General features: G+C 42.9%; 2 protein-coding genes across 4 annotated transcripts in view; both read right to left on the reverse strand.

Moving 5' to 3' along the window:
- Positions 1–22,918, reverse strand: part of Acsl3 (acyl-CoA synthetase long chain family member 3) — a 48,202-nt gene extending 25,284 nt beyond the window's left edge. The window contains exons 1-2 of one of the 3 annotated variants that reach the window (XM_051154013.1): positions 22,774–22,918; positions 226–642 (exon numbers count right to left, since the gene is read on the reverse strand). In XM_051154013.1, coding sequence (XP_051009970.1) covers positions 226–603 — 378 coding nt within the window. In that variant the 5' untranslated portion in view covers positions 604–642; positions 22,774–22,918. Of the gene's footprint in view, positions 1–225; positions 643–15,496; positions 15,618–17,030; positions 17,074–22,773 lie in introns of those variants that run through there. The other 2 variants (XM_051154014.1, XM_051154015.1) reach the window with 2 other exon arrangements.
- Positions 12,993–17,085, reverse strand: LOC127196367 (U3 small nucleolar RNA-associated protein 14 homolog B-like). Its single transcript, XM_051154012.1, has 2 exons — positions 17,031–17,085; positions 12,993–15,695 (listed from the first exon to the last, which is right to left on the reverse strand). The coding sequence occupies exon 2, from the start codon at positions 15,632–15,634 to the stop codon at positions 13,292–13,294; it is 2,343 nt and encodes a 780-aa protein (XP_051009969.1). The 5' UTR covers positions 15,635–15,695; positions 17,031–17,085; the 3' UTR covers positions 12,993–13,291.
- Positions 22,919–23,658: the final 740 nt, after the last annotated feature.

The raw sequence follows: 23,658 nt of genomic DNA on the forward strand, positions 1-23,658 counted from the left end.
CCCATACCAGGGCATATTCTCCATGCCTTTCTGAAGAATGGGCAAATTGGTGTTAGTGAAGACAGAGGGACAAAAGAAATCTAGGGCCCTGGAGAGAGACTCTCCTGCGACACCAGCAGGTCCCAGCTGCAGTAGACCTCACTTCCCACAATGCCAAGTGTACAAGAAGAGGAGACTCATGGTTACAAGTATGGAGGTGATTTAAGGCAGCATAAACCATCTTACCTTTTTAAAAATTTTTCCATTTGGTTGAATTTCATCTTCCTCATTCAAAATTTCACGTGTTCCCAATAGTCTTTTGTCCTTAAATTTGTTTTTTGCATACATAAAAACTTTATCAAGTGTATCACAGCCAGGATACAATACTGAAGCCAAACCATCCAAACTATTGATAGACCTGTATGCAGAGTCTGGTTTTGAATTGACAGGCTTTGCTTTAATTTGGTTTGGTTTCTCTTGTCTTGACTCAGACAAAAAATAAAATGGAATGTATGTTAAGATAGTATAGAGTGATATTATAAAATGTATGAAATATAAAAGTATAGGATTGATGGTTTGTTTTAGCTTCATTGTAGACGGTTTTGAAGATGCGTGGTTATTCATAGTGTTCAAAAAATAGAATTAACAGATTTCAACAAGAATCTAGAAGGAAGAAAAAGAAATAGATTAGTTCAAAACCACTTTAAAAGAAAAACTCTTCACATTAGCTAGGCAACTAGAGTTGTCTTTGGGTCAGACAGAGTTAGTATACTGGCCCTCTGGAATATCCTAAATTTAAGAAACTTATTTGTACCATATCTATTAACAATGGAATTATGCTACATACCATAAAGGAAAGTAGCCTTACCAACCTAACCATAAATACTTCAAGCAGTGAAGACAACCAGGAGAAGAAAGGAAACCACAAGTTTGCCCACTTCATGCTCGTATGTTGCACTAGCATCAGGCACTGTAAATAAAAACTGCGTATTCCCAGTGAGCGCCGTTTGTACTCTACACAGCAGCAAGAAACTGAATGGCAAACATGTACATGCATCTTTACTTTCCGGGTGGTTGTGCATATTGGTCATTTTTTGCACTGAAACTTAGGACAACCACAGCTGTCTAACTGAACGTAAGGCCTGCTCAGTAGGAAGGAATTCACAACTGGCTGTACACTTAGCCAAGTACTGTGGCTGCGAAGTTATGGGCCCTGAAGGAGAACCTACTGCTGCCACTTTCCAAACTTCATTCTAAATATCCTGGGGCACAAACTATAGCTCTCAGCCCTCATCAAAGCAGCTTCTCTTTGCAGCAGACAGACATCATTACAACTAGTCAGGATGCAGAGAACTGACTGTGCAGGCCCCAGTGCAGCTGATACATCTATAACACAGCCCTAACACCTCAGGCTCAGGGAACACCATGCAGGAGGGGACAGAAAGACTCTAAGAGCCCTTAGACACCTGGACATTATCTGTAAGATGCCTTCTATACATGACAGGAAAGCAACACCCATGAAATCTTAAAAATATGACTGCTTTTAAACAAGACGTATACAGGGCTGGAGAGATGGCTCAGCAGTGAAGAGTACTAACTGCTCTTCCAGAGGACCCAGGTTCAATTCCCAGCACCCACAGGGCAGCTCAAATGTCGGAATCAGAGTATCCAACACTCTCACAGACATACATACAGACAAAAACACCAATGTACATAAAAATAAAAATTAAAAAACAAGACCTGCATAATCTCAACAGCAACCGACATGTCAATGTGAATGGTGAAACTCTCACGAGGCCCTATCCCTAGATGAAGAACTGCAGACAATTGGTGGCTGCTGAGAAGGACAGAATCAGTCCTCTCCAGGGATGAGGTCCCTGACAGGTTATCCAATGCCAAGTGGTCAGTCCTAAGTAAGTACACATTCAAGCAACATTAAATGGACTCAGCTGGCTCTCCCCCCTGTGTGTGTGTGTGTGTGTGTGTGTTAAGACAATAATTGAAAAGACTGAGTGAAGAAACACAGTAGGTGTTTTAGAGAAGAGTGAAAACGATGTAAATATTTACATAAGAAATTCTCAGAACATTTATAGCAAGAAGGGAAGGAGCCAACCAGCCAGTCCAACTTATAGAATAAGAAAGACAGCCAAACCTGCTATCCACTGCTAGTGGACAGCCAGGACTCTCCACTGAACTAGACTTCACCATTCCAGGCTGGTGTTTGTATTGTCTTCTGATAATTACAGTATTATGAAGTATTATGAAGACTTGTCCAGAGGATATGGATTTTGGTCCTGGGGAGGGGATAGGGCACTGAGCTTCTAAACAGGTAAATGGTAGTATGGAAACAAATGGTCTTGGTATTCCAAGAACAACACAGTAGTAAAAACCAGCTATATCCTAGTAACTGCATAAAATGGAACTATCTAGTGTGGTAGTAAGAATGCCCCCATAGGCTATGTATTTGAATGCTTAGTCAGCAGGTACTAGAACTGTTAGATTAGGTGGGATGGCCTTGGAGGACATGTGTGGGTAGTGATGGGTGGCTTTTAGGTTTCAAAAGCCCACACCAACCCCAGTGTCTCTCTCTTCCTCTCCTGGCCTAAGGATCAGGGCATATGTAGCTCTCAGCTAGTGCCCCAGCGACATACGTACTTCCATGCTCCTACCTTGCTCCCCACCATACTGAAAATGACTAAGCCTCTGAAACTATAAACAAGGCCCCAATTAAGTTGCCTTGGTCATGGCATCTCTTCTTTCACAACAGAGCAGTGACTAATGTATTTAGCTACTCTTTTAAACTTAATTTTACATTTTGTTTTATTTAGTTAAAAAGTTGGGTCCTTCACTATCTCTGAGGTTTTCTCAGAGTCATCTGCATTCTACAGAAACTGATGAGTGATCCAAAACAAGAAATGGGTGCCTTGCATATCACATGGCAACCTTACTCCCATCCCCAATCTAGTACAAAGGGCTAGAATTAATTAGGATGGCAACTACCTTGATTTGCTAGTCAGCGTAGAATTCGGCAGGGCGTAGAACCTTCCTTCACTACTGAAAATGAGGGGAAACCCAGGTGAGCAATGACTGAGCAGATTGGTCACTCTACAATCACTTCCCAGAGTCGGCAAATCAACAGTAGCTAGAGCTCTACCACTAATTAAGTTTAGTCTTTTATCAATAAACAATTTTTGTGTGTGACTTCATCGCTGTCACCATTCATCTAATGCACAAAATCAAAATGAGGATAAATATGAACTGCAGTAGGTACACACAGGGCTCTGGGAAACTCAAGGCATCGGAGAAGTGGCTAGCAGAGAGGTAAGTACAAAGTTCAGGTTCATGCACAGTTAAGAAAACATATAGACTTGTTTCATAGATATGTCCCATGACCTACTGAGTACTATTACTGGCAATATTATTTTGATAAGTTTTTTTTTTTTTAAGGCTTCAAAACACTTGTTCCTTTTAAAACAATGGTAACAAGGGCTTGGTTTAATGCTGGCTCCCACTTACTTCATTATGGACTATAGTAAGTCACTATAATTCCTAAAGCTTCAGACTCAACTGTAAGGCCACAGGTGCTCCCACCAAACTCCTGGTGGGAGCAAACAAGAAAAACAAGGGACAACCCCTATGTACACTGCTAAGTGCAATGCATCTGCTAATAGGACTTGATTTTTGCCTATAAAACTCCCATTCCAATATTCTTACCTTATCTTAAATACTTTTTACACCTTGCTTATTCTGAAAAACACTGAACTCTATTCTTCACTCTTTTTCTAGACAGGGTTTCTCTGTATAACCCTGACTGTCCTGGAGCTCGCTCTGTAGACCCGGCTGGCCTGGAATTTGTGCTACTAAATGCCACCTAAACTGTGTGTCTATTTCTCATTTACACGAACTGGAGAATTCTCATGTCATGACATCATTATGAGAATTAATTCATGACATTTCAAGTCTGTTGCACATGTCTAACAATCTGAATTCAGCTAGACTTTTCATCACTATCAATTTGTTTGCTACCCTTAAGCTTTTAGGTTTATACAAGAGACTGACATCATATGCCTATCCACAAAGTCCCTTATGACATGAAATAATAATAATCACTAGAAAGTAAGTCACTGACTCAAATGAGAGCCAGCAACAGCCCTTGAAGTAGCAGCAACACCCTTTGTACAACTGAGGCAAGGGTCTCAGTTGGCTGAGACTTGATAGCAAAGCACAGGGGTAGCCCACAGCTTTAATCCACAACCCCATTCTCAGCAACAAATCTGGCTTGGCTTCACAAAAAATATAATTTGTAAAGTAAAGAGGCGTAGCTCGTCTTCAATGGAAATTAGTACTACTCTATTTTGAGCTCTTCTTGTACGCCTCAGTGAGACAATCAAGGCAATCTTCCTGCCTCAGTCTGTTAGGAGCTTGGATTACACGTCTGTATATTCATTGGTTTCTGTAAAACGCAAACGACCAAGCCTAGTAACAATTCATACTCAATACTCACACACCAGTAATCTTTCCTATGTCTAATACTTCATACTAAAAGTTTAAACATCGCTATACTTTACACCATATAACTATAAAAACTTGAAAGCTACTTTCTAGAGCTCAGTGAAATCCCACAGTAGAGAAAGCTTGACCAACTCCTCTAACGCAACGTCCTAAAAGATGTTGCGTCTTCCTTAGGGCCCAGAGGACGATGTTGCAGAACCCTCTAAAGTGCTGTCTGTGGTCCACTCTGCCGTTCTCACTGCTTTACCGAGTCAGACAGACAGACAGACAGACAGGAAGGCAGGCAGGTGGCAAACAACAAAAAATAACTATATTCAGTACTGGGTTCTGAATCATCTTGTTCCAACTTGCTCACCCCAGAGAAACCTATTCCTACTCTTCTGGCTTACTTTTCTAAGCCACAATCCACACTTCATATTATATACAAAGGAAGCGGTTTGGAGTGTTCTCCGTTCAAATGTGTAATTTGTTTTGTTTTGGTTTTTGTTTTGTTTTGTTTTGTTTTTCAAGACAGTTTCTCTGTATAGCAGAGCTCAGGTTGTCCTGGACATGCATTTGTAGACCAGGCTGGCTTTGAACTCACAAACACCCACCTGCCTCTGCTTTCCAGAGTGCTGGGATTAAAGGCATGTGCCACCACCCTCAGCTTTTTTGTGTGTTTGTTTTGTTTTTAAAGACTTATTTATAATGTATAGCATTTTGTCTGCATGTATACCCGCATGCCAGAAGAGGGTACCAGATCTCTCTATAGATGCTGTAAACCACCATGTGGTTGCTGGGAACTGAACTCAGGACCTCTAGAAGAGCAGACAGTGCTTTTATCCTTTGAGCCATCTCTCCAGCCCCTCAAGGGTGTAATTTTATATGAGAATTTGTTATATTAAGGGGAAGGGCATGAGGAGGAATAGCATGAACGTACCCAGCCATCTCTGAATTAATTCAGCATAAAAGTGGAATGTCTGGAGCTGGGTACCCACATCTTACCGACAGTAACTGTGTTGATCCTGTGTGCCAACCAGTCAATAACTGAATGTCATGCGCATTAAGACAATAATAACTAGAACTATGTACACTTTGCATACTACTTTTTATGCAGTCTAATCATTTTCTACAAGAGAGCCAGACATATAGTCATTCATATATAAATACATACACAGATACATACATACATACATACATACATACATACATACATACATACATACATTTCCCACAGAACATTAGATTCTAGACTACAGGGCAACCTAACTGCCTGTGTATTAATAATCCTAAATCCAGGCAAGTAATCTATTGAGTATCCCATGAACCCATACCCACTAAAGTGAACAGCCTAATTTTTAGATGAAGTCTGTTTTAAGGAGGAAAACAACTTCACTTTTGAACTTTAGTTTTCTTTCCTAGAAAAATAAGAAAAAGCTAAGCAGTGGTGGTACATGTCTTTAATCCCAGCATAGGCTGGCTCTCTGAGTTCATGGCCAGCCTGGACTCGAGTAAGTTCCAGGACAGCCAAGAAAAAAACAAGAAGAAAAAAACAATCCAAAGGCCAGGGACAAAATATAAACATTCCAAACTGTAAAATGTTGGCAAAATAAAACGTGAAAAAGTATGGTAGGCATGACCTACAGAAAACAGCTGTTTGGATATATTTAGTCTTTGAATATATAAAGACTAAAGAATAAAGTTTCTTTTTTTTTTTTTCTTTTAAGAATAAAGTTTCTAATTACTGGTTTTGTGGTGATTTTAAATGCTTGTTCATTGTGAGCAATGGCTGTAGCTGCTCAAAGTTTTTTGGCTTTTTGTGTTTCTGTGAGAGTTTTGGAAACAAGGTCTCATGTATTCCCAAACTAGACTTAGAGGTGTAAGGTTACAAGCCTTGGTTACAAGCCAAGCTGGGCCTGCACACAACAACAGCAGGAACACACACACACACACACACACATTACATAACTCTTCAAGCCCGGCATTGTGACACTTGCCTGTACTCAGCAGTCAGTAGGATGACAGCTAGTGCATATTAGGCCACCCTGTATTACATAACAGAAGTCTGTCTCAAAAAGCAGCAGCAGCAGCTGGGTCACTGTGTAAATTATAATGGTCATAACACTGGAATGACCAGGTCTGGGGTTCTACACTGCAGCTTTAGATTGCAAGCTCACCCACACCCAGCTATCAATCCATTGTCTCTATACTGAGACTACTCTGCTCTGCCTCCCAGACCTCTTATTGTAGCTCCAGCAGTCACTGCCTCCTCCAGGTCTCCCACCCCAGCACACTGGTTTGGTTTGGTTTGATTTTTTTTTTTTTTAATGCCTAGAAAATAATATACAAACTAAACACCTTTAATGTGTAAGAGAAATGTCTAACAGCCTAAGGCAACAGTGCTCATGTCTAGTTTGAGCAAATAATGAATACAAATTCTGTAACAGCCTAGCAATATAGAAAATTATGTAATACAACATGAAAATGACTTAGGGAAATTCTAACAGTGACAACATGAAAAATAAATACTCAAGCTAGAGAGATGGCTCAGAAGTTAAGAGTACTGCCTGGTCTTCCAAAGGTCCTGAGTTCAATTCCCAGCAGCCACATGATGGTTCACAGCCATCTATAATGATATCTGATGTCCTCTTCTAGAGTGCAGGTATACAGGCAGGCAGAATACTATGCACATAATAAATAAATCTTTTAATAAATAAATACCCCAGCACTTGGGAGGCAGAGGCAGGTGGATTTCTGTGAGTTTGAGGTCAGCCTGGTCTACAAATTGAGTTGAAGAAAGCCAGGGCTCTATTACACAGAAATACCCTGTCTCAGAAATTCAAATAAATAAATCATCATCATCATCATCCACATATTATCATTTGTGGTGGTAAGAATAAGTCCATATGCTTACATTAAAATTACATATACTTCAAACTAGGGTTACAGCAGCTCGATGTCTCAGTGATTACTTGCATGTATGAGATCCTATTCCAGAACCACAAAAAATAAAAAGGAAAAAATCAAAAGCACACTTTGCATACATAGGCCATGAGTAGTTACACACACACACATACACATATCTACAGGAACAAGGCATGGTACTGACCACTCATCAGGCTGTGGCAGGAGGGACCAACTGGGTTACAAAGTAAGATGCTGTCTCAATCCATACATACATGCAATGGATGCTAAGTTTTGGTTTCCTGTTAACTAAAACTTCCTGCTTAATTTTAGAAGAAACTCATAAACATCCTCCTGCTTCAAACAGCAGGAATCCAGCCCAGAGATCAAGTCAACAGAAACAAGAGGAATTTCTAGTCTTATGTTTAGTTTTATGATAACAAAGTCAACATTATGGTAATATAATCTGGATAAAGCAAAATGTGTAAATAAAATAAAAACAAGTAGTAAACCCTATGCTTGAAAAAGGAACATTTCGCCAGACATGGTGGCACACGCCTTTAATCCCAGCACTCAGGAGGCAGAGGCAGGTGGATCTCTGTAAGTTCAAGGCCGGCCTGGTCTACAAAGTGAGTCTGGGACAGCCAAGGCTACACATAGAGAAACTCTGTCTTGGAAAAAAAAAAAAAAAGAAAAGGAACATTTAATAATTTAGCCAAAAATATTAATAAGCATTCCTCAACAAAGAAACATTAACGCAGATAATTAAAATTTGTTATGTATGCAAAGCTGGGGTGGGAAGTGGGGAATGAAAAAGAACCCAAGCTGGCCCACATGTCATATGCCTAAGATAACTTTTATAAAAGGCAAATAAGTACCTATGTAGTTAGCACTCATAACTAACACAACAGATGGCAATATAGACATTTCTCATCCAAAAAATACTTAGAATATGCAAGTGTGTTTTGCTCTCTAATCAATGGAAAAGTTCTGAGTTAAGTAATGAACACTGAGTATTAGACAGACCTGGCCATCTGGGCTGTCACCTGCTTAACCTTTCAAATTCCAAAGCAAACCACAAACCTAACCTTCAGAAAAAGAAAACTCTAATAAGCTGGACATGTACACTGATGCCTCTTTAGGTCACAGCAGGATCAGAAGTACTTGCCACCAAGTACCCATCAACCCAGGTTCTATCTTGGGGAGATTTGCAGAGCGAAATAAAGAACCAACATCCATAATTTGTCCCATGACTTCCACAAGAGTGCAATGTCCTGCACCAGTATGCACTCATTCATACACACACACACACACACACACACACACACACACACACACACACACAAAGACCTTAATGTTTCTGTATTACTTTCAGCACAGAAAACTGGTTTTAACAGTACAAAACCGCTTAATACTGTCTAAATCAGGCAGTTCTCTGACTTCATCAACCCCTGCATTTTCTGTTAGCAATCAGGCATTTCCATAGGCCTGCCCTCAGGGAACTAGTGACAGCAGGTTAGTCATCAGGAGCTGCCACAATGCGACGACACATTTCCACTGTTGACACAAGTCTGAGTCTCATATCCTCCCAGTGCACACGCATTATATCCCTTATACAAAGGCAGTGCCTCCTCTCCCTGCTCTTTCCCTTCCACCCTTGCTCAGAGGCAGCCTCTGTATACCCGCACCAATTAGCCCCACCCCCTACCCCACCCTGTGAGGTCTGTTGGGCGGTGTGACTTTGTGGAGTCCACCCCTTAAACTGTAACACTGCCTATGACCTCCCCCAATCCCTTAGGCCTTTCTTGACCTGTCTAGTTAATCACTGCAGGCCAAATGCTCCCTGCACAAATTTCCAACTGCCCTACACATGATCCTTTCATCGCCATGGTACGTGTCCCTCTAATCTCTAATGGTCCCTCTCCTACGTCACTCAGTGGATTCCTCCTCAGTGCTTTCCTCACAATCTTTTCCACCCACTTCTACGGCCAGCACATTCTGCTGGGTAAACCTCATGATTTAACATCCCCAGGACTTTAAAAGCACTAGGCCATCCTTCTATTCACTGCATCCCCTTTAAAGAGCTATCTTCTTTACTCATTAATTTTCAGTTTGAAATTAAAGAGGAAATTCGTTTTGTTTTCCAGACAAGGTTTCTCTATGTAGCCCTGGCTATCCTGGAACTCACTCTGTAGACCAGACTGGCCTTAAACCATGAGATCCACCTGCCTCTGCCTCCCAAGTGCTAGGATTAAAGGCGTGCACTACCATCACTAAGCCGCCATTAGCAGAGGTTTTAATATACTTTTAACAGAGGCTTGGTGGAGAGGGTGTTGGATTATAGATGAAAAAGAGTTACTTACATGAGGAAGCTGCTGGGGCATGGGAGGAGTTTGTATTTTCCCTTACAATCAGTACAAAACTCTAGCACTTTTCTCCTTTAAGGATCTTTATCTTCTAATCTTTATCTTTAGCCTAGCTTTACTTTCTTGGTTTCTGGTTTTCTGAATGTTCTTGGTATTTTGCATTTGTGTATATCTTATTTGTTTCACTTTATTTCATTAGAAGACTTTAGGGACGGAAAATTCAGAGACCCAGCTCTCCCTTGAGTGGTCCTTCTTTGTAAGCACTAGCCATCCTGCCAATTCTGTGCACTGGGGCTTGCTTCCTGCACGTATTTTCCTGTAAAGAATTTCCCTCTCCTCCCCACCGTGGTTTGATATAAAGAAACATGAGAATGGAATTAGGGTTGCTTGGATTTGCATCCTCTTATTTGATGACTGTCCTTCTTCGACAGCTTATTTAACTTTTCTGGGCCTCTATTTCTTTACTGAATGGTGGTGATAACAGAATCTATTGTTGACTGTTGTGAAATTTTAAGTTAAGTGTCAATAAATGTTTTTAGAGATGTGTAAGGTTTTTGTCATTTACTTCCTTCTCTTGAAGTAGCAATTTCTTGTGTATACAGTCAGTCACACCCTACGGCCAAGGAAATATTTTAAAGCCACAAAGTAAAGATTACCTATTGTTCAAGCTGCTCAGTGGTGGAATGCACACCCCATCCCTTGTGAGGTCCAGTACTGAAGAGGGGCTGCTGAACGGTATCACACACAATGGACAAAGTACCATCGTAGCTTTACTGAGGATTTACAAATCGCACTATTTTTCCCTACCCTTCCCCAATGAATCTCAGTGCTTGGACAGCTCAAACTGTCCAAACTTGAACTCTGATGTCACCTCTTTATGAAGCACTCTGGCAACTGCTTGTAGTCTTTCCTCTGAGAACCCAGTGCAGTGAATACACTTCTATGGATTTTGTGGTTTCTACCTCCACTTCAAAATGGTGGGCACTCTAATATCTCTGATGTATAACAGCCCAAGAAACACAAAATACATAGCATGTATTCAATAACTGTTTTTTGTTTTTGTTGTTCTATGATTTTTGAGATAAGGTTTCTCTGTGTGATAGCCCTGGCTGTCCTGGAACTCTTTGTACACCACCACCAGACTGGCCTACAAATCAGAGATCCACTGGACTCTGCTGGGATTAAAGGGATGTGTCACCACACCAGCTTTGCTTTATTGAATGTATTTCCAAAAGAGTAAAACAAGAAACATCACAAAAAATACAATAAGGAATTTTATATCTATGCTTCTGAAAAATAGGCTAGAAATCCCAAAGAAACACAAGGGGATATTAAATCTGGTTAGCTGCATTTTCTATCAACTAACTCAACAACCAGTAAATCATTGAGGAGTTATGCTGTCATCTAACTAGTCCTATTCTTCAAACTTTCAGTAGAATATAGGTAATGGAAAAGTACAGTCATTACTTACATCACTGAATCAGATTTAACCAAAACACTCAAAGCTAAGTTGTCTGGAGAGGGTCATTTTGTTGTTGTTTGATGACTTTTTGGGGGACAGGATTTCTTTGCGTAGCCTTGGCTGTCCTGGACTTGCTTTGAAGACCAGGCTGGCCTCAAACTCATATAAATCCACCTGCCTCTGCCTTCCCAAGTGCTGTTTTGTTGCTTTTATATATATATAAAATATTAAGGATAACATTTGGAACTCTGTGAGTTCAAGACTAGCCTAGTGTACATAACAACTTCCAGGACAACCAATGTTATACAATAAATAGACAGTAGCTAAAAAAAGATATTAGTGTCTTAAGGCTGTGAGTACATAAATGCAAAAACTAATAAAATACGTCACCCTCATGAGAATGGCACAAGAATGAAGCACCACTTGGGAAGCAAGTTTATGATTTTTATTAAGAGCACTGAACTTTGTCATAGCCTTTAGCCAATGTTTCACTTCCAGGAATCTTTAATAAGTCATTTGTAACAGCCATTCAAAAGCAAATAAGCAAATACACAATAACTGGGAACTGTCAAATACACTATAACACTAGATTCACTAGATCATCATATAGCCACTAAAAATATTTCAAACATCTTTTAACACAGTAATTGCTTGTGGTAATATTGACAAGGAATAATAGGCTGAACACTGAATATACACAACATAGTCTCACTTGTTAGCAAACAAAAAACACCAAAATATCAGCAGCGGTCATAATTTGGGATACAAAGTAAGTATTCTGGACACAATCCCTTTTTAGCCTCACTTGCCCTATGCGTAATCAGTCTGATCCCAAAGACTCACAGATGGATTCTCTGGCAGCCATACTCCTGAAGAAAAATTCTTGAGCACCAGTTATTGCAAAACATGAGTCTTCCTATACTCAAGGAGGCAGCTGTGTTCTAAACGCAGTTTTGTCACCCCCTCACTCCCCAATCTAGCTATCACCTACCTAGAAGATCCTTACGTAGAGCTGGAAGTATGTAGACCTACTAGCCTTGAACTTAGAGCTATCCTTCTGCTCCCAAGAACTGAGATTGCACGGATATCCCACCATGCTCAGCTTAACTTCACATTAAACAATATACAAGAATTTTCCAAACCTAAGTCTCCATTCTACTTCAATAAGCAGTACTCTCCACTATCATTGCATCTTTCCAATAAATAAAAATGGAAAGCTAAATCCCCCTAATTACAAAGCCCTGCTCAAAACTTCAAGGCATCCAATAAAATTCCCTTTATCCTTTATTCTCCATAGAGCTCTTGTCAAGCAATTGTTCCACTCCCATCATCCCGCCCTGCTGCCCACGCTCACTCTAACTTCCACAGCTGAGGCCTTTAACTCTTATCCCCGTCAATAATCCTGCATGCTGCCAGCTTGGCACCCACTCCAATCCCCTATCCAAGTCTGAATTCCTCTACATTGCCTAAGGAAAAAAAGATAGTGATTCCAAATTTCTCTGCAAAGCATTTAAGACCCTCCACAACTGACTTTTCAATACTCCCGATTCTGTCACTTTATTCTTAAATTCTATTCATCTCTATTTTTATTGTCTATCTTTTCCAAGTCTCTAAATGTGTTCATTCTGCTGTTAACTCTTGCTAGAATGCTTTGGGCTTGTTTTCTTCTGTTTTTTGAGCCAAGTTCTCATTCCATAGCCTCAACTAAATGATCTTTTTGGCTCAGCCTCTCATAATGCTGGGTTACATATATGAGCCACCACATCACTTCTTAGTATCCAAACTGGGCATCCTTTGCTGCCCATGCTTCCGCTGCCCAGTCCCAGCCTGAACTTCCACTCACTGATCACTCCCTAACCCCAGGATAGGTACTACACAGGTTCTCTACATTATGGTAGTCATTCTTCCCATGAACGAATCATTTCTGAATATAGGATACATCTCAAAATGGAATGCCTTATTTATACAATGTGGCTTAACTACAGTGTTCTGTCAATTTAGAAAAATGCCGCCAAAGCACTATGATGAAACTGAGAGAAATACTAGAGGTTCCTAGTCCCAGGAACAAAGACACTACTCCTCTGGCAGCTCAATCTGCAGAGCTTTTCTTCAGCTGTGTTTGCTGCTTTCTGGAGAGCTGCTTCCTACCGCTCTGCAGGAGAGAGAGGTCAGACCTTGAGGAAGAGCAGTAGCCCACATTTTCTGCCTTTAAGGGATTAATGATATGGCCTAGTTTGGTGCTAACCTTGGGAACTGTCAGCGTTTGGAAGGCCCTCTGGGTGTTCCATGTGTACCCAATAGGGTTCTGGAGAGTCCTTTCAAATTGCTTGTGGTGGGTGAATGGGTGTGGAACAACCCGCACCTGATGAGCAGCTGCATGGATGTTGCGCTTCTCACTGATAATCACATTGGGTAAATTCTTGTCTTTTCTTGGAGAACTTTTGGGAGCTTTAATAAGAAAATGGCGTCTTTTCTTGGCACTGGGCTTCAGGCCCATACCAACCCACTCACCCCATCCAGGCAATGTCAGGTCCAAGTCCTTTGGTTTATTTGCCTCTATAGCTTCCCTTTTCTCTTTTAAAAACTCTCTTATGACATCATCCCCAGCAAAAGCTTCCTTTATCATTTGCTTATTGTCTGTCTCCACTTCATCTTCCAAATCTTCTGTCGTGGGCATTGCCAAAGACTTCACAGAATAAGATGTAGTAGTTAGGAGGTTCTGTAGGTCAATCATTTGTTCCTTCTTCCTCTTCCTTCCAGAGGCATCAGGCTTACTATGTGAGCTACTCTCCTTCCACTCTCCTTTCGGCAAAGGTCCTGAAAGTTCCTTTATTTGATAATGTCCCTCTTTGCCCAACTCTCCTTGTTCCAGAGCACAGGCTCTCTCCAGCCTTTGAGGCACCACAGAATCCTCTGGGGCTGGTTCCTCTCTCTGAATACGGAGAACAGTTCCCACTGAACTCATCTGGTGGATCTCAGGTTGATGGCTTTCCTTGTTGGGTTTCTGAAACAATACCCTGGAACCAGGTAACAGCTCCTGGTTATTAGAGTTTTCTGTTTCTTGGCCATCCATTGGCTTAGCATTATTGGGATCAACCCTTTCTTGAAAAGATCTTTCTTTCAACAGAAGTTGTTCTGCCACTGGTCTTTCATCTCCCTCACTTTCATAAGACCTATGGGCCACCAGTTCAGGTAGCTGTTCAGGACTGGTACTGATCTCACCTCCTTCGGCATTGCTGTTCCAACTCCTGAGCATCCAGGGATTTAGACCAGCTGCATTCAACTGTAGGTCATTCATTCCATCAGAGACCGGGGTTACCCCCTCTTCTGTGCATCCCTCCTCTTCCTCGCTCTCTCTAACTATCTGGAGTTTCTGTGTCAGTTCTCTGTTCTTAGCCAGTTGCTCTTGGATAGCTTGACGAGACTCCAGGTCATATTTGGCCATAATTGCCTTTGACTTTGCCCATTTACCATTACCCTGGTGCTTAAGGCTCATCCGCTCCATCACTCTGGCCTTTTCTATTTTTTCCAGTTCTTGCAATGCAGCACTTGGGCAGTCCTTCCACAGCTGCTCAAATTCTTTTAAGGCTTTCTTGGCCTTTCCCTTCTTTATAACTTTGTGATACTTTTTACTTTTGATTCTCTTCTCTCTTCGAGCTCTGGCCTCATAGTAGGACTGCAGAGCTCGTGCCCTCTGAAGCTCTGCTCGGCGTGTCTTGACTTCTTCCAGGCTCATGGCTTTGATGGAAGCTTTTTCCATCGGAGTCAATAAAGGGTCTGTTACTGGTTGCTTGTTCTTATGAAGGAGGTTAAAAACTTCTTGCTCCAGAGGGGTTCTTGCTTTCCAGCCAGTGAACACATGTTCAATGGGAGCAACAATTGGTAGCTCCTTCTCTATGGGAAAAACCAGCTGCTCTGCTTGCCGGTTCTTCACAACAACAGGCTCCCACTTAGAGAGCATTTGTGAGGTTTTGCTGAATGCTGCTTCCCTGATGATCCGGTCAGCCTCTTCTTTGTTAAGTGGTATCGCAAGAGTCTTTGACTTGACTCTCAGCAGTTGTTTTTTCACAGCAGCCAATGAAGATAATGCGGTAGCAGACCCAAGCAAATCTGAAAGGACAAGCTTTTCACCTGATCCTTCAGAAGTGACATTGAACTCTGACACCATCAGACTAGCCTCAGATCTCTCTGCCAATTTCCACCTACTCTTTCCACCAAGGGAACAGATTGCTTCCCGAAGCTTTTGACATTTTCTTTCTCCATCACTGTCCCCCTCATCTTCACTTGTACTCACTGGGTAGTTGTTTGACAAATCCACTAGTTCTTCCTGCTGGCTCAAAGCCAGAAGGCCTTCGACATTCCTGGTCATGTTCATGGTAGCAGCCTGCTTTCTCTCACATGAAGAAGCATCTGGTCTCATCTTTGGCTTCATCTACTTATTGCCCACTGTCTCTGATACAGATGTTTTCTGAGAATCTTATTTATTGAGATGTCTAAAGAAGAAAAGACCCATATAAATACCCCAGTAATTTCCACGTAGTCAACACATAAAATTTACAAGCCAGCCAGGATGTTGACATACAAAGCCAGCCTAGGCTACTTAAGTCTCAGTCTCTGTGTCTGTCTGTCTCTCTCTCTCTTACATATACATACATATCTACATATATGTGGATACCTGAACTTTCTGACACAAGTAACAAAAAAAAATCTCAAGCCTAAGAAAAGGAAAGGCAAGGTGATGAGAAAGAACCATGATGAAAAAGAAGACTTTATGGCAAGAAATCAGACAGGAAACTAAGTCCAATGGGAAGGCCAAATGGTTGTGAAAAATGCTGTATCACCAGGACTAGAAGCATCGTGGCAAACAAGTCAAGACAAGCTTCTCAATACACTTCCTATATACAACAAGTGAGAAGACCACCCCCGTCTTCACTTGTTATACCCCAGGAAACTTCTAATTCATCCAAGAACTACTTTCTGAGTTGATTCACTGATTGAAATCCATGCAGGTTCATAACTGGATCTGTCTGTCCAGCCTCTGCTCCATGCCTCCCCAACAGATACACTCTAACCTCCTTAGTCCTCAACACCTGAACCTCAACGTTGGCTGCTGATACGCTCTTCCAAAACTTCTCTACCCCAACATCTACTGTGAGTACCTTCCTTCAACTCCCATTTACTTCAAACACCCCTCTAGGCTTACTCCATATTTTTGGCTGACCCTTCTCCTGGCTATTCTGGCAAAACAGGAGCTCCCTGCCCACTGTACATCCCACTTGCCCTCTACCACTCCTTTTATTACCTTCACTGAGCTTGAGAAACTTAGAGGTCACTTCCAATCAACTCCCCCTTTAAGAGGCACTTTATATAAGTTTGTTAACCTACCAGATTCAGAATGTTTGTTCCTATGAAATATAAAACCAGCGACAGGAGAATAAGAAAAACAATAGAGAAAACAGGAAAAAGCAAAATAAAACAGAGGAGCAAGGCAAAGAGACAAGGAAAGTCGCAAGCACACAGCTGGGTCCCCCTAAACTACTATCTGTCTGCTTCCTTGGCCCACATAACTCTAGGGTAAAAACTTAAAATGCCATGTTACAAAAACTGAAATTGAAAGCTAGGAAACTGGCTCAATGTTGACTGCCTGTAATCCCAGCACCTGGGAGACTAAAACAGGAGATTTTAAGATCAAGGCCAGCATGGGTTTACATTAGGAAAAAAAGAAAAAAGAAAAAGAAACCTGCCCCCACCCACCAAAAGAACTTTTTTTTTTTTTTAGAAAGGAGATAAAAGTCTGAGAAATAAGCAACTGACTCCAATTTACATACCAAGTTTTATAAACACGGATGGTAATGGTGCCTCTTCCACCCAGCAACTCAGGAGGCTAAAACATAAGGATCTCAAGTTCAAGGCCAACCTGAGCCTCACAGCAAGTTCAAAGCAAGCTTGGAATAAACAGTGAGACCCTGTTTCAAAAAAAGAAAAAAGAAATGCCACCTGAATTAGTATCATTATGACATAAGCCTTATTGTAAGTAGTAAAAGTGGATGCCTGTAATTTGAATGAGAATGTCATAATGTCATCCTGCTTGCAATGTGCTACACATAGAAATTTAATTTTCCCAAGAAAATTAAAGCACAAGTCTAAAATAACTGCTAACTAAAACTGAACAAAATCATGAGATGGGATCAGTGAGATGGCTCAGCCAGTAAAGGCTTGCCACTGAAGCCTGGTGAACTGAGTTCAATCCCTAGAACCCACATAAAGGCAAGAGAGAAGCAACTCCAAACCTGACCCCTGATCTTCATTTGTGTCTTGTGGTATGCACACAGATGCACTCTCAGGGCTCGCATGCACATATGCACACATAATCATATATATACACAATATTAATATTTTAAATAAGAGAACAAAATCTAGCTCATGCTCTTCAATTTATTATTTACATATAATATTTCAAACTCCACTAAAGAAAGTTTCCTAACACATAAGACACCTCCCTATGTTGTGACTGCATACAGAAGCTAATGGGACTCCAAGAGACAAGCCAAAGCCAGAAGTGGTGGCTCACACCTTCAATCCCAGCACTTGGGAAGCAGAGACAAGAGGAACTCTTAAGTTTGAGGCCAGCCTGGTCTACAGTGCAAGGTCCAGGACAGCCAAGACTACAGAGACACTGTCTTGAAAAAGAGAGGGTGGGGTTAAAAAAAAAAAACAAGCAATAAAAAACAAAAACTTTTGCATTCTCTAAAAACAAACTGGCTGAAGTTTATTGATAATACTGCAGGCACTTAACTTAAAAACTCACAACAGTCAACAATAGGGTCTATTATCACCATCATTCAGTAAAGAAACCAAGGCCCAGAAAAGTTAAATAAGCTGTCGAAGGACAGTAATCAAATAAGAGGATTCAAACCCAAGCACCCCTAATTCCAGTCTCACGTTTCTTTAAATCAAACCACAATGGGAGGAAAGGGGCGCCTCACTTTACAGGAAAATTCTCACAGGAAGCAAACATTAATGCCCAGAATTGGCAAAGTGACTGGTACTTAAAAAGAGGATGGCTCAGCAGAAAAGAGCACTGCCTGCTCTTCCAGAGGTCCTGAGTTCAATTCCCAGCAACCACATGGTGGCTCACAGCCATCTATGCTGAAACCTGATGCCCTCTTCTGGCATGCAGGCATACATGTAAATAGAATACACATACATAAATAAATAAAATCTTAAAAAAAAAAAAAAAAAAAAGAAACACTCAAGGGAAAGAGTGTTTCTTTGCGAATTTTCCCTATAGTCTTTTATGAAATAAAGTGAAATAACTAAGATATACACAACTGCAAAATAACAAGAACATTCTGAAAACTAGAAACAAAGAAAATAAAGCTAGGCTAATTAAAATAAAGTTTAGAAGAAAGAGCCTTGAAGGAAAAGTATTTGCTGGAGTTTTGTAGTGATTATAAGGACAAAAGCACCAACTCCTCCCATGCCCCAGCAAATTAAAGTAAGCAACCCTTTTACTCACATACCCTCCCCATCAAGCCTCCCTTCACCAGGAGCTGGGTGGTGGTGGTACAGGCCTTTAATCCCAGCACTTAGGAGGCAGAGGAAGGAGGGGGCTCTGTGAGCTGGAGCAAGACCAGGCTGGAGGACAGCCAGGACTACATAAAGAGGCCATGCCTCAAAACAAGCAAGCCAACCCTCTGGGCAGCACTTCCTATCTACATGTCTCCATTTCTTCACCTCTAGCTCGACTCATCCTACCATAGTGGCAAGGGTCAACCAAGGACTTCTGCCAGGAGCACTCCACGGTAATAACCGCCTCCCCTGCAGTGACTACTTCTGGCTATCTGCTCACTGTCCCGACATGGTTAATCCTGATTGTCAACTGGATGAATAAATGCCTAGATTAGTAAAGCACACCTCTGGTCAAGGGAGAGGGTCTGTGAAGGCATTTCCGGAGACAATGAGACAGGGTCCTAGCCTAATCAATGTACTACCTCCTTGATGGATTCATAGCAAGCATAGCATCACTGGGAGGTGGCGTCTTTGGAGGAAGCCTATCTTACGGGGATATTCTCAGGGTTTTATCTTGCCCTAGAACCTTCCTATATTCCGCTTTTTCTACACCCAGCCACCTTGATAGGAAATGCTCATTCAATAAGCCCTCCCCCACTGAAACAGAAGGACATCTTGGAAACTATGAGCCAAAAGACATCTTTCCTGACTTCTTTGACCAAATATTTTTACCACTCTTCCTATCTCGTGTGCAAACTCTGCCTCTTCTACTCAGTACCTACACAGGCCTCTTTCTGCTCTTATTCTGTGACCCTCCGTAGGCAGCCAGCCTGCCATTCACTTGGTTTCGGATACTACAAGATAAGGCCCCAAAATGGCACACGTCCACTCTACTTCTCAACAGTAAACCAGTACACCAAGGAGAAGGCAATGCCCACGGAACACTTCCAAACCTAGAACCATGTTCTCACACATCCAAAACCTAGTTCTTTTCCAATGAGCCTAGCAGGGAATAAGAGTGCAGGCAGTGGCCTCCAGGTCCCTGAGTCTGAAACAGTACCTTCTCCTCTCAGCTCACGCGTTTATCAACACACCATGACAGCTTTACATCGAACAACTCCACTCTCTTGAAATTTCTGTTCTCATATTAGCCTCTTTAGAGACTCAGCTAAACTAACATATGAAAAAAATGACTATTAATAGGGAATCTTCAAAGCAAAGACTTTGTCAAGCTCATCATTGCATTTATTCTACACAGTATGTACAGGATGGTAATTTGCATACAACTGATACCCAATATATGTATTTTAATTAATTGATTATACTGCCTTCATAAATGCTTGACTAAAATATATAGTTAACAGTTCCTCAATTTAAGCATGGTTTTTCTTGCTTCCTAAGAACTGAAAGTTGTTTGTTTAGCTTTTGGTTTTTGAGACAGGGTCTTACTATGTGGTTCTGTATATCCTGAAACTATGTATACCTGGCTGGCCTCGAATTCAAAAGACCTGCCTGTCTCTGCCTCTTAAGTGCTGGGATAAAAGGTGTGTGCCACCAAATCCAGCTCAGAGCTGAAATTTTAATGTTAAATTACTCAGTAAAATGTAAACTAAAATGAATACTTTTGAAAATTACAATGTTAAGCCGGGAGTAGTGGCACACGCCTTTGATCCCAACACTCTGGAGGCAGAGGCAGATGGATCGCTGTGAATTCGAGGCCAGCCTGGTCTACAAAGTGACTCCAAGACAGCCAAGGATACATAGAGAAACCCTGTCTTAAAAACAAAAACAAACAAACAAAAAAAAAAAAAAGAAAAAGAAAATTACGATGTTACCTATCAAAAATTAGAAAAGCTTATCATTTTAGGCCTAGTTTGGGGGAGGGGGAGGTTTCTAAGTCACACCTTCAAATCCACAGCTCATATAAAAGATTCTTGCTCTGAACTATGCTATCAGGAGACAATCCAAGTGCTACAAAAATATTTAAACTTTAAACACCCTAAAGGCAGACAGAATGAATGCTTGGGAATATTCCCTATCTAACTCAGATATCTTGCAATGCGAGCTGGAATGACAATCTGGTGGGAAGCAGATATTGAAATAAAAATTATAGTTGCTCAAAAAAAGTACTGACGATCTTGTTCTATGTACATTCGATTAGTCTCAGAATACAAAATTAAAAATCTAGGAAGATCTCACGTGATGTTTTTAAAGAGCAGCTCCCTAGGTTTCCGACACTCACTCACCTTTATTGAATGTAACATAGCTTTGCAATCGCCCATTTATCTACAAGATCATTTACTTGGAGTTTTAATTCCTGCCCGCAGGTACGGGAACACATCAATTCTACCCTGTTGTATTCCCCAGCACCTGACAAGGTGTCTGACATGATGGAAATGAGAAGACGTGACTAAATCAGGAATAAGCTAGTGGTATTCCCCTTCATAGCGTCCTTCCATTTGCCCCTCTTTCTTTGCTTTCTTCAAGGAGGACACCTTGAACTCACAGAATACTTGTGCTTTAAGTCACTTGGCCCAAATGTCCCACAGATCCAGTAACCGGGCTACAAACACAAGCTGACCCTCTCCTATGGCCAACAAACTGCAATCAAGGCATTTTATGACAGAACAATCAGAAGAGCTTAAGAAAATACAATTAGGCCAGGTGCTGTGGCACACACCTTTAATCCCAGCACTCAGGGAGGCAAAGGCAGGTGTATCTCTGTAAGTTCGAGGCCAGCCTAGTCTACCAATCAAGTGCAGGATAGCCAAAGCTACAAAGAGAAACCCTGTCTCAGGAAAAAGAAAAGAAAAGGGGGGGAAAAAAAGGAGCGAGAAATAAAATACAATCAGCCCTCAAGTCTCCATGTGAGGAATGCACAGGAAGATACCAGAAAACACAAAAACAAAGTCTGTGCAACTGACTCTCAAGTTAAGCTTCTCATAGGCTTTTCGGGGCAACTCTGCAGCACCTTTCAGCAACTCTCAGACACCAACGTGGACATACAAAAGAGGCTACAACAAACAGGAAAAACACCATCAAACTTCAGCTCTGCGGTGACCCAAAGCCAAGGTGGAAACTATTCGAGCAGCAAATAAAAGGCTGCGTGCTACTGAAGGCATCTGATCTAAGTGTTCTGGACTCAGACAGGCCCTCCTGGGGCTCCCGCTTCTCCTACTAGCAGATCTGAGGTAAGTTCATTGCGCCCAACAGTGCAGGTTCTCTCGCTGTAAAAAGGAGAATTTGCACTCGTCCTCGTGGGCTAACAACGTAAACATAGCTAGCTATGCATTAAGTTCTTGGTGTGTGGCATTTAATAAAAGCTCAATGAACGTCAGCCCCCGTCATTCTGGTCAGTTATCACCAAGCCCGCCCCCTCTCTAGTTTCTATGATTCTCAAAATCGTCCTGTCCTTCCTATTATGGAGGGGGCTCTACGTACAAGAGTTCGGAGTGCCTGTTCTAGAACCAGAATGGACAACGCAGTTGGACCTTCGTCTGTGAAATCCCTTCGCCCGATCACACCTGACTCCCCCCCCCTCCGTTGCGGGGGGTGGGGGGCGCTGCTGGTGTGTGCATCTCATGACTGACCCGTGTGAAACTAAAACGCACTTAGAGGAGGGCAAACCAGAGGTTCCCCCCAACACCAGTCCCACCGCACACGCAGTTTCTGGCCCCACGCTCGCAGCAAGCCCCAGCCTGGGTTTCGGGGAACCGCTGGGCGCTGGTTCCTCCCACGGACGCCGCGAGGTCGCGTGGAGCGGGACGACCCCACCCCCGCGTCCGCAGCGGAGGCCGCGGTGCATCCTTCCTCCCGCGCCCCGAACCGGCGGTTTCCCCGAACCCGCGAGGACATCCCCCCGCCCCCCAACTCACTCCACCCTCCACCAACCCCCCCTTTCCCAGACCTCCCCCACCCCACCCCGAGCCACGGCTCAGCACCCTACGGCCCAGGCATCCCCTCAGGCCCCAGCGGGGCCGCATGCACGCCGAGGAGGGGGAGGCCTCGCCGCCATCCCGCGACCCTGGTCTCTCCACAACGGGCGCTGCGCACACTCACCGCCGTTCCCGCGGGCTGCGACCCACGCAGGCCTAGCTGCTCCCGGGAGCGGTTCCCGCCCAGCGCCACCTCCTCAGGACCCTGACGTAGCTACCGGGGACGACCGACCGCCCGCCCGCCGCCGGCTCAGCCTCCCACTCCGCCGCCACCGCCTCCTCCTCCTCCTCGTCCCAGCCAGCGGCCGCAGCCACAACCGCAGCCACGCTCCCCGGGCGCCGGCTGAGCAGCGTCTGTTGAGCCGCAGTCCCGGACGCGCCACCCGGGCTGGCGCTCGTTGCATATGCAAATAGACCTCCGCCCATTGGCCCGCGGGCGGTGGCGCGTGTAGGGCTGGGCCTATCAGGTACCGGCCGGGAGAGCGCGGCGCTGGCGGGAGGGGCGGGGCGAGGTTACTACGGGTCATTCCGCGGAGCCGCCGCCGGCTGGACGGGGCTGGGCCCCGCGGAGGGCAGGAATGGAGCCCTTGGGGAGGGGAGCGGCGGGACCGACCGGCTGCAACCCCCGCTGCAGAGGGGAGCGGGGCTGGTGGGCGGCGCGCGGGAGGAGGAGAGGCGTCGAGGGTTACCCCCGCAGAGAGCTGCAAAACCCGCTTTCGCTGCTGTGATACATAAATCTCAATGTACATGGAGAAATAGCTGCCTTGTTCTTTTTTCACTCCTCTTTGGATTCGTTATCCTAGTTTGAACGCGAATTTCTAGCAAATCTTGCAAGGGGGTAAATAATAATAATAATGATGATGATGATGATGTTTGGAAACGCCTTCTCTTGCAAGGGTTTCATTTAATGCAGCATGTATGTATCCCGTTTACTCTTAAATCTTCGCTTACCCCAAGTTTCGTGTTTTCAAAGGGTGAAAGTTACTCAAAATTATTGTTTATGAACGAG

This window comes from Acomys russatus, chromosome 12 (genome assembly GCF_903995435.1).
Source record: "Acomys russatus chromosome 12, mAcoRus1.1, whole genome shotgun sequence".
Classification (NCBI taxonomy): domain Eukaryota; kingdom Metazoa; phylum Chordata; class Mammalia; order Rodentia; family Muridae; genus Acomys; species Acomys russatus.